This window comes from Ranitomeya imitator, chromosome 2 (assembly GCF_032444005.1).
Source record: "Ranitomeya imitator isolate aRanImi1 chromosome 2, aRanImi1.pri, whole genome shotgun sequence".
NCBI lineage: Eukaryota > Metazoa > Chordata > Amphibia > Anura > Dendrobatidae > Ranitomeya > Ranitomeya imitator.
The window spans coordinates 270,168,134-270,182,781 of record NC_091283.1 but is presented as its reverse complement, the minus strand read 5'-3'; the positions used below and the strand labels follow the sequence as shown (position 1 = coordinate 270,182,781).

At 55.9% G+C, this 14,648-nt stretch overlaps 1 protein-coding gene across 1 annotated transcript in view; it reads left to right on the top strand.

Annotated features, from left to right (window-relative positions):
- The window catches only part of PRKCA (protein kinase C alpha), a 148,385-nt gene that overhangs the window by 131,510 nt on the left and 2,227 nt on the right, over positions 1–14,648 (top strand). Inside the window, exons 9-16 of the mRNA XM_069749181.1 lie at positions 2,322–2,465; positions 6,295–6,468; positions 7,004–7,095; positions 7,911–7,973; positions 8,046–8,184; positions 9,400–9,480; positions 14,092–14,199; positions 14,501–14,641. Coding sequence (XP_069605282.1) covers positions 2,322–2,465; positions 6,295–6,468; positions 7,004–7,095; positions 7,911–7,973; positions 8,046–8,184; positions 9,400–9,480; positions 14,092–14,199; positions 14,501–14,641 — 942 coding nt within the window. The remainder of the gene's footprint in view (positions 1–2,321; positions 2,466–6,294; positions 6,469–7,003; positions 7,096–7,910; positions 7,974–8,045; positions 8,185–9,399; positions 9,481–14,091; positions 14,200–14,500; positions 14,642–14,648) is intronic.

Genomic DNA, 14,648 nt, shown 5'->3' with positions numbered 1-14,648 from the left:
TGTTGGAGGTCCCCGCACTCCCCACCGCTCGCATGTATAACACAGCTCAGCTTCCGGCAAACTACAGTAATGGCTGCTGACAACTAACTGCTGCCTAATGCCACATATAGAGAAGTTGTCAGCCAGCGTATCCCGTGGATTGAACAGCAGCAAAAATCTCCCCTGACCTGATGGTCTGTTACAATGTATCAGTGCCCGGATTTCATAGATCGATACATTGGAGCAGCCTTTTTCCTCACAGCCTACAGGTTTTCTTATACTTTATTACCCTCCTTCAGGTGGCAGCTAACAGAGAGCAATATACCCAGTGTAAGAGGGTGGCCCTGAGCTCCGCTTCACAAGCAGTCTCAACTGTATTGCGTTATTCTATGTTTCCTCCACTGGGGGCAGCAGAGAGTGGAGGAGAGTGCTGTTCCTAATACTCCATCACCAGGCAGCAGAGATCCTATGGCACAGATGGGGCAGCGGGCACTAGGGGGCAGCAGAGGTCCTGCAGCACAGATGGGGTAACAGGCACTAGGGGGCAGCAGAGGTCCTACAGCACAGATGGGGTAACAGGCACCAGGGGGCAGCAGAGGTCCTACAGCACAGATGGGGTAACAGGCACTAGGGGGCAGCAGAGGTCCTGCAGCACAAATGGGGTAACGGGCACTAGGGGGCAGCAGAGGTCCTGCCCACAGATGGGGCAGCGGGCACTAGGGGGCAGCAGAGATCCTGCAGCACAAATGGGGTAACGGGCACTAGGGGGCAGCAGAGGTCCTGCCCACAGATGGGGCAGCGGGCACTAGGGGGCAGCAGAGGTCCTGCAGCATAGATGGGGCAGCGGGCACTAGGGGGCAGCAGAGGTCCTACAGCACAGATGGGGCAGCGGGCACTAGGGAGCAGCAGAGGTCCTGCCCACAGATGGGGCAGCAGGCACTAGGGGGCAGCAGAGGTCCTGCAGCATAGATGGGGCAGCGGGCACTAGGGGGCAGCAGAGGTCCTGCAGCACAGATGGGGCAGCGGGCACTAGGGGGCAGCAGAGGTCCTGCCCACAGATGGGGCAGTGGGCACTAGGGGGCAGCAGAGGTCCTGCCCACAGATGGGGCAGCAGGCACTAGGGGGCAGCAGAGGTCCTGCCGCACAGATAGGGCAGCGGGCACTAGGGGGCAGCAGAGGTCCTGCAGCTCAGATGGGGCAGCGGGCACTAGGTGGCAGCAGAGGTCCTGCAGCACAAATGGGGTAATGGGAACTAGGGGGCAGCAGAGGTCCTGCAGCACAGATGAGGCAGCGGGCACTAAGGGGCAGCAGAGGTCCTGCAGCACAAATGGGGTAACGGGCACTAGGTGGCAGCAGAGGTCCTGCAGCACAGATGGGGTAACGGGTACTAGGTGGCAGCAGAGGTCCTGCAGCACAAATGGGGTAATGGGCACTAGGGGGCAGCAGAGGTCCTGCAGCACAGATGGGGCAGTGGGCACTAGGGGCAGCAGAGGTCCTGCAGCACAGATGGGGCAGCGGGCACTAGGGGGCAGCAGAGGTCCTGCAGCACAAATGGGGTAAAGGGCACTAGGGGGCAGCAGAGGTCCTGCCCACATATGGGGCAGCGGGCACTAGGGGGCAGCAGAGGTCCTGCAGCACAGATGGGACAGCGGGCACTAGGGGGCAGCAGAGGTCCTGCCCACAGATGGGGCAGCAGGCACTAGGGGGCAGCAGAGGTCCTGCAGCACAGATGGGGCAGCAGGCACTAGGGGGCAGCAGAAGTCATGCATTAGGACACGTGCACTAGATGGCGCTGTTCAGTCTTTCACCCCTCACTGTCCGCTGCCTGTAGACCATGTCTATATGGCTGGTGCATGCGGCGTCCTGTTCTCTGCAGGAGGCAGACGATGTTTCCGAGCCCTCGGTTATAACTCCTGTCTCCCGGGCAGCATTCTGTTCCTCCTGCCTGACTTTCCTCATACAACGAGGGATTTCCTCGGCGAGGTTCCCTCCAGCCAGTCTTGTCCCCATCACGGCCGGCCCGCAGAACACCTTCCCACCAATAGGGGGAGCTGCTATTTCAGGAAGTCAACCTCATGGTATCCATTCACCAGCCACTTCAGGGTGAAGATGGCGGAGCTGTGGTCATGTGATGGGGAAGGTCAGCGGTAATAGCTACTAAACTGCATGGGGGGCTCAGTGCATGGGCGTGATGGGGGCACAGGGCTTGTGCTAATTGATGGGGCAGCACCTTGTGGTGGGGTTCCCCCGGCTCTAGCAGTGCTTGTAGGAGCCCCCCACAGTAATGGCTGCAGTACCGCCTCTCCGGCTGACCATCTGTCTCCTTTTTTTTTATTTCACAGAAAGCCAAACTGGGTCCCGCAGGTAACAAGGTGATCAGCCCGGCCGAGGAGCGCAAGCCGTACGTCCCCTCCAATAACGTCGACAGCGTCAAGCTCACCGACTTCACCTTTCTAATGGTGCTCGGCAAGGGAAGCTTCGGAAAGGTGCGGAGCAGACCCGAGGGGGCGGGGAGGTAACTCGGGGGCGGGGAAGTTACTCCGGTGGGCGGGGAGGTAACTCAGGGGCAGGGAATTTACTCATGTGAGGGGAGGTAATTCAAAGGTGAGGGAGGTACTCAGGAGGGGAGGATATTCATGGGCCGGGAAGTGGCTGGGAGGGAACTCACTCGGGGGAAGAGAGGGAACTCACTTGGGGGCTGTGAGGGAACTCACTTGGGGGAAGGGAGGGAACTCACTTGGGGGCTGGGAGGGAACTCACTTGGGGGCTGGGAGGGAACTCACTAGGGGGCTGGGAGGGAACTCACTCGGGGGCTGGGAGGGAACTCACTCGGGGGAAGGGAGGGAACTCACTCGGGGGAAGGGAGGGAACTCACTCGGGGGAAGGGAGGGAACTCACTCGGGGGAAGGGAGGGAACTCACTCGGGGGAAGGGAGGGAACTCACTCGGGGGAAGGGAGGGAACTCACTCGGGGGAAGGGAGGGAACTCACTCGGGGGAAGGGAGGGAACTCACTCGGGGGAAGGGAGGGAACTCACTCGGGGGAAGGGAGGGAACTCACTCGGGGGAAGGGAGGGAACTCACTCGGGGGAAGGGAGGGAACTCACTCGGGGGAAGGGAGGGAACTCACTTGGGGGCTGGGAAGGAACTCACTCGAGGAAGGGGAGGGAACTCAATTGGGGGAAGGGAGGGAACTCAATTGGGGGAAGGGAGGGAACTCACTTGGGGGATGGGAGGGAACTCACTTGGGGGCTGGGAAGGAAAACTCACTTGGGGCTGGGAGGGAACTCACTCGTGGGAGGGGAGGGAACTCACTTGGGGGCTGGGAGGGAACTCACTTGGGGGAAGGGAGGGAACTCACTTGGGGGATGGGAGGGAACTCACTTGGGGGAAGGGAGGGAACTCACTTGGGGGAAGGGAGGGAACTCACTTGGGGGAAGGGAGGGAACTCACTTGGGGGAAGGGAGGGAACTCACTTGGGGGAAGGGAGGGAACTCACTTGGGGGATGGGAGGGAACTCACTTGGGGGATGGGAGGGAACTCACTTGGGGGCTGGGAGGGAACTCACTTGGGGCTGGGAGGGAACTCGTGGGAGGAGAGGGAACCCACTTGGGGCTGGGAGGGAACTCACTTGGGGGAAGGGAGGGAACTCACTTGGGGGCTGTAAGGGAACTCACTTGGGGGAAGGGAGGGAACTCACTTGGGGGCTGGGAGGGAACTCACTTGGGGGCTGGGAGGGAACTCACTCGGGGGCTGGGAGGGAACTCACTTGGGGCTGGGAGGGAACTCGTGGGAGGAGAGGGAACTCACTTGGGGGCTGGGAGGGAACTCACTTGGGGGAAGGGAGGGAACTCAGTTGGGGGAAAGGAGGGAACTCACTCAGGAGAAGGGAGGGAACTCACTCGGTAGCTGGGAGGGAACTCACTTTGGGGAAGGGAGGGAACTTGGGGGAAGGGAGGGAACTCGGGGGGGGGGGGGGGGACTCGGGGGAAGGGAAGGAACTCAGTTGGGGAAGGGAGGGAACTCACTCGGGGGAAGGGAGGGAACTCACTCGGGGGAAGGGAGGGAACTCACTAGGTAGCTGGGAGGGAACTCACTTGGGAGAAGGGAGGGAACTTGGGGGAAGGGAGGGAACTCGGGGGAGGGAACTCGGGGGAAGGGAGGGAACTCGAGGGGGAGGGAACTTGGGGGGAGGGAGGGAACTCGGGGGAGGGAACTCTTACTCGGGGAGGGGAGGGAACTCACTGGGGAGGGGTGGGAACTCACTGGGGGCTGGGAGGTAACTCACTTGGGGGCTGGGAGGTAACTCACTTGGGGGCTGGGAGGTAACTCACTTTTGGGAAGGGAGGGAACTCACTTGGGGTAGGGGAGGGAACTCACTCGGGGGAAGGGAGGGAACTCACTCGGGGGAAGGGAAGGAACTCACTTGGGGGAAGGGAGGGAACTCACTTGGGGGATGGGAGGGAACTCACTTGGGAAAAGGGAGGGAACTCGGGGGAAGGGAGGGAACTCGGGGGAAGGGAGGGAACTCGAGGGGGAGGGAACTTGGGGGGAGGGAGGGAACTCGGGGGAGGGAACTCTTACTTGGGGAGGGGAGGGAACTCACTCTGGGGAGGGGTGGGAACTCACTGGGGGCTGGGAGGTAACTCACTTGGGGGCTGGGAGGTAACTCACTTGGGGGCTGGGAGGGAACTCACTTTTGGGAAGGGAGGGAACTCACTTGGGGTAGGGGAGGGAACTCACTCGGGGAAGGGGAGGGAACTCAGGCTGGGAGATAACTTGGGGCGGGGTCAGTTAATTAGGATGGGCGAGAATTGTACCCATAGTGGGGCGTGCATCAGTCACTCAAGGGTGGGATAAGTTACATAGGATGGACAATACACATTTTGCGGCCAATGCAGTAGCTCGGGGGCAGATTCAGGTAAGTAGGATGGGGGTAAATAACACCTTTATTGGGGACTAGGCCAGTTACTCGGGGGCAGGTTATTAGATTGGAGGTGACTGGTGCTCATATTAGGGTCGGGGCAGTTACTCTGGGGCAGGTTATTAGGATGGGGGTGAATTGTGCCATATTAGGGTCAAGGCAGTTACTCGGGGGCAGGTTATTAGGGTGATGAATGGTGCCCATATTAGGGTTGGGGTGGTTATTCGGGGGCATGTTATCAGGATGGAGGCTGTTGCTCAGGGGCAGGTTATTAGGATGAAGGTGAATGGTGCCCATATTAGGGCCGGGGCAGTTACTCGGGGGCAGGTTATTAGGATGGAGGTGAATGGTGCCCATATTAGGGTCAGGGCAGTTACTCGGGAGCAGGTTATTAGGATGAAGGTGAATGGTGCCCATATTAGGGCCGGGGCAGTTACTCGGGGGCAGGTTATTAGGATGAAGGTGAATGGTGCCCATATTATGGTCAGGGCAGTTACTCGGGAGCAGGTTATTAGGATGAAGGTGAACTGAATGGTGCCCGTATTAGGGTCAGGGCAGTTACTCGGGGGCAGGTTATTAGGGTAGAGATGAATGGTGCCCATATTAGGGTTGCGGTTGTTACTTGGGGGCATGTTATCAGGATGGAGGCAGTTGCTCAGGGGCAGGTTATTAGTATGGAGGTGAATGGTGCCCATATTAAGGCCAGGGCAGTTACTCGGGGGCAGGTTATTAGGATGGAGGTGAATGGTGCCCATATTAGGGCCAGAGCAGTTACTTGGGGTCACGTTATTAAGATGAAGGTGAATGGTGCCCATATTAGGGTTGGGGCAGTTACTCGGGGGCAGGTTATTAGGATGGAGGTGAATGGTGCCCATATTAGGGCCAGGGCAGTTGCTCAGGGGCAGGTTATTAGGATGGTGGTGAATGGTGCCCATGTTAGGGTCGGGGCAGTTACTCGGAGGCAGGTTATTTGGATGAAGGTGAATGGTGCCCATATTAGGGTCAGGGCAGTTACTCGGGGGCAGGTTAATAGGATGAAGGTGAATGGTGCCCATATTAGGGTCAAGGCAGTTGCACAGGGGAAGGTTTTTATTTTGGGGGTGAATGGTGCCCATATTAGGGCCTTGGCAGTTGTTCAAGGGAAGGTTATTAGGTTGGGGGTGAATGTTGCCCATATTAGGGTCGGGGCAGTTACTCGGAGGCAGGTTATCAGGATGGAGGCAGTTACTCTGGTGCGGATTCACGGTCCTTAGATGGGGCTATATGATCCTCCTGTTGGAGGTGGTGATAGATCTTAGGTGGTCGGATGAAGATGTCGGCTGCGTTGTGCCGGGAGTGTGGAACCCGGCCATGTGTATTGTGGTCCTTGTGACGACCCCCTGATTCTTCGCAGGTGATGTTAGCGGAAAGGAAGGGATCAGACGAACTTTACGCCATCAAGATTCTGAAGAAGGACGTGGTGATCCAGGACGACGACGTGGAGTGCACCATGGTGGAGAAGCGGGTGCTGGCGCTGATGGACAAGCCGCCATTCCTCACCCAGCTGCACTCCTGCTTCCAGACTGTGGTAAGAGGCGGGGGTGAGGGAAGCGGACAGTGGGGGCAGGGTTTGGATGATGGGCGTGGGGTGAGGGAAGCGGACAGTGGAGGCAGGGGCGGATGATGGGCATGGGGGTAAGGGAAGCGGACAGTGGGGGTAGGGGCGGAAGATGGGGGTGAGGGAGGTGGACAGTGAGGGCAGGGCCGGACGATGGGGGTGAGGGAAGCGGACAGTGGGGGCAGGGGCGGACGATGGACGCAGGGGTGAGGGAAGTGGACAGTGGAGGCAGGGGCGGACGATGGGCGTGGGGTGAGGGAAGCGGACAGTGGAGGCAGGGGCGGACGATGGACGCAGGGGTGAGGGAAGCGGACAGTGGAGGCAGGGGCGGACGATGGACGCAGGGGTGAGGGAAACGGACAGTGGAGGCAGGGGCAGACGATGGGCGCGGGGGTGAGGGAAAGTGACAGTGGGTGCAGGGAGCGGACTGTTGCACGAAGGGCAGGGCAGATGGTGGGTGCAGGGTTAGGGGACGCAGTTTCTCATGCTCTCCACTCTGTCCTAGGACCGCCTCTACTTTGTCATGGAGTACGTGAACGGAGGAGACCTGATGTATCACATCCAGCAAGTGGGAAAGTTCAAGGAGCCACAGGCGGTGTAAGTGCGGGGCCACAGGTCTGCGGAGCTGTGCGCACTACCTGGCTCTGCAGCGGTTAAATTCTGAGCGTGATTTCAGAGCGTTTCAGTAGTTTTGGGAGAAGCGCTGAACTGGAATGCCGGACTGTGCTGTGTGACATCTGACGCCACCGCTGAGCGCCGGCTCGTCTACGAACCCCTGAGCTCCGCCCCGTCCCCCTTTGAGCGCCGCCCCGTCCCCCCTTTGAGCTTCGCACCGTCCCCCTTTGAGCTTCGCCCCCTCCATCTGAGCTCTGCCCCCCCCGAGCTCCATCCCCCCTCCTGTGAGCTCCGTCCCCCTCCTGTGAGCTCCGTCCCCTCTCTGAACTCCGACCCACCTGAGCTCCGCCCAATCCCACCCTCTGAGCTCCACCCAATCCCCCTCTGAGCTCCATCCCCCACCCCCCACCCCCCCCGAGCTTGGTCCCCCCTCTTCTGAGCTCTGTCCCCCTCCTCTGAGCTCCGCCTCGTCCCCCCTGGGCTCTATACCCCCTTTGAGCTCCACCACCCCCAGCTCGGTTCCACCTCCGCTGAGCTCCGTCCCCCCTCTTCTGAGCTCCGTCCCCCCTCCTCTGAGCTCCGCCCCCCCCTCTGAGCTCCATCCCCCTCTGAGCTCCGTCCCCCTCTGAGCTCCGCCCCATCGCCCCTCCTCTGAGCTCCGCCCCATCGCCCCTCCTCTGAGCTTCGTCCCATCGCCCCTCCTCTGAGTGCCGGCTCGCCCCTTCCTATCTGATCCACGTCAGGCGCCATGTGACTCCGGCTCTGCTCCCCTGATCATGTGACCTCTCGCCCTCCAGGTTCTATGCGGCTGAGATCTCTGGCGGCCTCTTCTTTTTGCACAAGAAAGGCATCGTGTACAGGTGAGAGCGCCCCCGTGGACCCCCAAGGTAACAACGTCTCCTGGATTTAACCCCTGTGACTCCCTCACACAGAGACCTGAAGTTGGACAACGTGATGCTGGACTCGGAGGGTCACATAAAGATTGCAGACTTCGGGATGTGTAAGGAGCACATGGTGGACGGGGTGACCACCCGGACCTTCTGCGGGACCCCCGACTACATCGCCCCTGAGGTAACGCTGGACATCATAGTCAGCTGACCTGTCAGGCCGCAGCAGCACAGGGAGGGTCCGCAGCGTGAGGTGTACAGAGATGGTCTGCAGTGACAGGGAGGGTCCGCAGTGCTAGGTGTACAGGGAGGGTCCAGAGCGCCAGGTGTACGGGGAGGGTCCGCAGCGCCAGGTGTACGGGGAAGGTCCGCGGCGCCAGATGTACGGGGAGGGTCCGCAGCGCCAGGTTTACGGGGAGGGTCTGCAGCGCCAGGTGTACGGGGAGGGTCCGCAGTGCCAGGTGTACGGGGAGGGTCCGCAGCGCCAGGTGTACGGGGAGGGTCTGCAGCGCCAGGTGTACGGGGAGGGTCTGCAGCGCCAGGTGTACGGGGAGGGTCTGCAGCACCAAGTGTATAGGGAGGGTCCACAGCGCCAGGTGTATGGGGAGGGTCCGCAGCGCCAGGTGTACAGGAAGGGTCCGCAGCGCCAGGTGTACGGGGAGGGTCTGCAGCACCAAGTGTATAGGGAGGGTCTACAGCGCCAGGTGTACGGGGAGGGTCCGCAGCGCCAGGTGTACAGGAAGGGTCCGCAGCGCCAGGTGTACGGGGAGGGTCGGTGAAGCTGGGCATGCAGGGACGGTCGGTTGCGCTGGCTGTGCAGGGAGCTGTGCACACTGCGGCTCTGCCTCTGGCACCAATTACTTTATAAAGGCCATGCTGTCCACTCTTCGGGGGTCCGGGCAGTGATATGTGGGACCGTGTGAGTCCACTGGGGCCTTTTTTCCCATTACGGTATATTGGCGGTCCCTGATTTTTGGCGCTGCCTTCCGGGGGTGGGGGGTGCGTGGATCTCATGACTTCTATATTCAGCACAGGGGACAATTATCGTCCTCGCACTTCGCTCTCACCTGACGCTTCCTCCTCCGCTGCCTGCTGTGGGGGAGGGGGTGGCGAGGCAGGGGCGAGAGGATTACACAAAACGAGACGTCTCATCCTGACCGTGACACTGAGGTGACGAGTATACCTCTATATGGGGCAGCCTGACACCGGTGCCTCAGATTGTTATAAAAGGGGTTGTTGTAATTTCTCACCCCCCCCCCCCCCCTCCCCAACCATAAATCATAGCAATATCAGGGGCAGCGTTACATGTAAGGTAGTGCAGGTGGCTACTGTCTATTACTCTCTGTTGTCAGCCACTCAGAGGTGGTGCACGGTATGTACTGACTTCTCTCCTCCGCAGATTATCGCCTATCAGCCGTACGGGAAGTCGGTGGACTGGTGGGCGTACGGTGTGCTGCTGTATGAGATGCTGGCAGGGCAGGTGAGTGTGGGGGAGGGCAGGTCAGTATGTGCAGGGGTGGGGCCGGTGAGTGGGGGGGAGGGACAGGTCAGTGTGTGGGTTGGGGTGGGGCAAATGAGTATGGGGAGGGGCAGGTGAGTGTGTGAAGAGGGGTGGGGCAGCTGAGTGATGAGGGGTGGGACAGGTGAGTGTGGGAGTGGGGCAGGTGAGTGGGTGAAGAGGTGTGGGGCAGCTGAGTGATGAGGGGTGGGGCAGCTGTGTTTGAGGGGTGGGAGTGGGGCAGGTGAGTGTGTGAAGAGGGGTGGGGATGGTGAGTGTGGGAGTGGGGCAGGTGAGTGTGTGAAGAGGGGTGGGGCAGCTGAGTGATGAGGGGTGGGACAGGTGAGTGTGGGAGTGGGGCAGGTGAGTGGGTGAAGAGGTGTGGGGCAGCTGTGTTTGAGGGGTGGGAGTGGGGCAGGTGAGTGTGCGAAGAGGCGTGGGGCTGGTGAGTGGGAGTGGGGCAGGTGAGTGTGTGAAGAGGGGTGGGGCAGCTGAGTGATGAGGGGTGGGACAGGTGAGTGTGGGAGTGGGGCAGGTGAGTGGGTGAAGAGGTGTGGGGCAGCTGAGTGATGAGGGGTGGGGCAGCTGTGTTTGAGGGGTGGGAGTGGGGCAGGTGAGTGTGTGAAGAGGCGTGGGGCTGGTGAGTGTGGGAGTGGGGCAGGTGAGTGTGTGAAGAGGGGTGGGGCAGCTGAGTGATGAGGATTGGGGCTGGTGAGTGGGTGGAAAGGGGTGGGGCAGGTGAAAAAACTGAAAAAAAGGAAATTGTAGATAATTTCCCACAAAACCCCCAAATTTGTCCGGACACATTTGTTGCCCCAGAATTGTGGGTAATACCTTTGTTTCCAGCCTGTGATGCTCGCTCACACTCACCTGTGGCAAGTAACAGGTGTGGGCAATATGGAAATCACCTGAGAGCAGATAGAAGGGGAGCGTTGCTGCAGTCTTTGCAGTGCACCAGTTCTCTGGAATGCACTAACCAGGGTAATACGATTAATCCCCACAGCTTTAAGCGTGCCCTAAAAACGCATTTCTTCAGACTGGCCTACCGCCTCAACGCATTAACCTAACTATCATTGTGTGGCCCATACAAACTTTTTACCATAACCAGGTTCCTCGCATCATGTTCTCATACACTTTATGCAGTTAATAGCCCTCTGTTTCTGTACTGTTACATACTTAGGCAGTTAACTGGCTCATGCAGCTTTACATGAACCCCCGAGCCTTACACTATGGCTGGTCCGAATAACGAAAGCAATTGTTACCATCCACCTCTCGTGTCTCCCCTTTTCCTCATAGATTGTAGCTTGCGAGCAGGGCCCTCACTCTTCTTGGTATCTGTTGATCTATGTGATTATTATTATGATGTAATGTCTTTATTCTGTACAAGTCCCCTCTAAAATGTAAAGTGCTGCGGAATATGTTGGTGCTATAGAAAAAAAAATTATTATTGTGTCTGTGTGTGCTGCCCTAAGCATGGAGAACGCCGAGAGGAGAAGAGAACGGTCTGAGGACTGAGATCACCAATCTCTGGGTTACCGGTCCATCTCCAGAGATCTGGATGGTCCTTAGTCCACAATATAGTCCAGACGTTTACTACCTCTGGCGCTGCAGCTAATCTCCCAGGACATGTACAGCTGAATTGATGAACGGCTGTAACGCAGGAAAGTCTGATGGTGGATACGCTCCATTAAGGTCCAAAGAAATCCAAGTTGTCTGCAGGCTTAGGGGGGCATCAGTGTCAGTGACACGCATCCATACACATGTGTATGACATAAAACGCTATGACCGGAGGACCCCACTGCTGACACAGGGACATAAACAAGGCTGAAGCCTGCCAAATGTATGGAGTAACCATAATCCTTCTGGGAAAGCATTTTGTGCACAGATGAGACAAGATAGAGCTTTTTGGAAAAGCACATCATTCTTCTGTTCACTGAAAACAGAACGAGACGGTAAGAACACAGTACGTACAGTCAGACATGGTGGAGGGTCACAGCTAAAAGCACAACACCTACAGTCAGACATGGTGGAAGGTCACAGATGTTTTCCTGCCTCTGGCACTGGGGGCCTTGACTATGTGCAAGGCATTATGAACTGTGAAGATTACCAGTGGATTTTGGGTGGCAATGTATTGCCAGTGTCAGACAGCTGGGTGTGCGTCCTAGGTCATGGGTCTTCCAGCAGGATAATGACCCCAAACATACTTCAAGAAGCCCCCAGAAATGGATGGAAACAAAGCGCAGGAGAGTTGTGAAGTGGCAGCAATGAGTCCAGCTCTAAATCCCATTGATCATCTGTGAAGAGATCTTACAATCGCTGTTGGGAGAAGGCAAAATATGAGACTGGGAGCAGATTGTAAGAAGAGTCCAAGATCCCGACTGAGAGGAGTAAGAAGCTTGTAATGGTTATAGGAAGCGACTGTGGTTATTTATTCCAAAGGGTGTGCAACCAAATATTAACCTGAGGGCGCCAACAATTCTGTCCGGACCATTTTGGGGGTTTTATGTGAAATTATCTCCAATTTGCCTTCTTTTTCATTTTTTGTGTTGTTCCAATAAACACAAAGGAAACAAACCTGAGTATAAGAAATGCGGGGAATTGTGATAATGTTCTGGGGGGATACGTCATCTTCAGAGGTGCCAACACTTTCACCCATAACTGCATATACAAAGTGTCCTCCCCTGTAGTGCAGAGGTGTGTGTGTGTATATATATATATATATATATATATATATATACACACACACACACACACACACACACACATATATATATATATACACATACACATACACACACACACATACATACAGCTCTGGCAAAATTAAGAGACCACTGCTCAGTTTTATAAAAATCAGCTTCTCTACATGTCTGACAGCTGTTTCATTCCAGTGTCAGTTGAATTCCAACCAGAGGACACCTCATTCTTCTTAATGTGCTGATTGGGTGATCACCTGAACCAAATCTTGAGTGGGGAAAAGAAGGGCTCAATTCTGGCTTTACTAGCAGAGGGACACAGTGAGTGTCATGTTGCCTCCATCCTTAAAATTTCTAAGACAGCAGTCCATTACAACATTGTCAAGCAGCAGATGTTGGGAACAACAAAGCTACAGACCGGCAGCGGGCGAAAACGACTCTCCACTGACCGGGATAACCGTCATCTTATTCCAATGTCACTCAGCAAACGCAGGATAATATTAAGGGACCTACAAAAGGAGTGGCAAATGGCAGCTGGCATCAAGTGCATGGCAAGAACAGTTGGTAACAGGCTCCTAGAGGCAGGACTCAAGTCATGTAAGACTAGAAAAAAGCCTTTCATCAATGAGAAGCAAAGGAGAGCCAGGCTGAAGTTTGCCAAAGACCATAAGGATTGGACCATAGATGACTGGAGTAAGGTAATCTTCTCTGATGCGTCTCATTTTCAGCTTTGCGCAACACCTGGTCGTCTAGTGGTTAGACGGAGACCTGGAGAGGCGTACAAGCAAGCGTACAAGTCTTGCACCCACTGTGAAATTTGGTGGAGGATCGGTGATGATCTGGGGATGCTTCAGCAAGGCAGGTTAATCTTTGCGAAGGACGTATGAATCAAGCCGCATGCAAGGTTATCCTGGAAAACAGTTGATTCGTTCTGCTCAGGCAATGTTCCCCAACTCTGAGGACTGGTTATTCTAGCAGGACAATGCACCATGCCACACAGCTAGGTCAATCAAGGTGTGGATGAAGGACCACCACATCAAATCCCTGTCATGGCCGCCCAATCTCCAGACCTGAACCCCATTGAAAACGTCTGGAATGTAATCAAGAGGAAGATGGATAGTCACAAGCCTTCAAACACAGAAGAACTGCTTACATTTTTGCGCCAGGAGCAGTGTGAAAGACTGGTGTAAAGCATGCCAAGACGCATGAAAGCTGGGATTAAAAATCATGGTTATTCCACAAATATTGATTTCTGAACTCTTGCTGAGTTACAACATTAGTATTGTTGTTTCTAAATGATTATGAACTTGTTTTGTTTTGTTTTTTTGCATTATTTGAGGTCTGCAAGCAATGCATTTTTTGTTATTTTGACCGTTTCTCATTTTCAGAAAATAAATACAAAATTTATTGCTTGGAACTTCAGAGACATGTTGTCAGCAGTTTATAGAATAAAAGAACAATTTACATTTTACTCAAAAATATACCTATAAAGAGAAAAATTTGCAGTGGTCTCTTAATTTTTGCCAGAGCTGTATATATATACACCCAGTGTCCTCCCCTGTATGTAGTATAGAGGTATATATGCACAGTGTCCTCCCCTGTAGTATAGAGGTATATATGCGCAGTGTCCTCCCCTGTAGTATAGAGGTATATATGCGCAGTGTCCTCCCTTGTAATATAGAGGTATATATGCACAGTGTCCTCTCCTGTAGTATAGAGGTATATATGCGCAGTGTCCTCCCTTGTAATATAGAGGTACTGTACATATGCACAGTGTCCTCCCCTGTAGTATAGAGGTATATATGCACAGTGTCCTCCCCTGTAGTATAGAGGTATATATGCACAGTGTCCTCCCCTATAGTAGAGGTATGTATACATGATGTCTCCTCTCTCGCAGCCGCCCTTCGATGGTGAGGATGAGGACGAGCTCTTCCAGTCGATCATGGAACATAACGTCTCGTATCCGAAGTCCATGTCCAAGGAGGCCGTGTCCATCTGTAAAGGGGTACGTGCCCTGGGGGCGCCTGCGCACAGTTGAGGAATCGCTGCAGTGTGTCACTCAGGATGTGATCCGGGGTTTGTGCTCGCTGTGGTACTCGTTACGTTATTGGAAACCAATCAATACTCAGCAATTGGGTTAATCCTTCCCTGTCACTGCTCAGTGTGGGCAATGCTGCAGTGACCCCCGAGACGTTTGCGGACCCCGATATCCCCTATTATCTGCGCCCATTTGACCCCGTACCGCTCATCATGCATATCCTGCTCCATGACCCCGGTGGCAGATTCACTCTCTGGTGTCTCCACAGCTGATGACCAAACACCCGGTGAAGCGTCTGGGCTGCGGGCTGGAGGGCGAGCGCGACATCCGAGAGCACGCCTTCTTCCGGAGGATCGACTGGGAGAAGCTGGAACATCGCGAGATCCAGCCGCCATTCAAGCCCAAAGTGGTGAGTG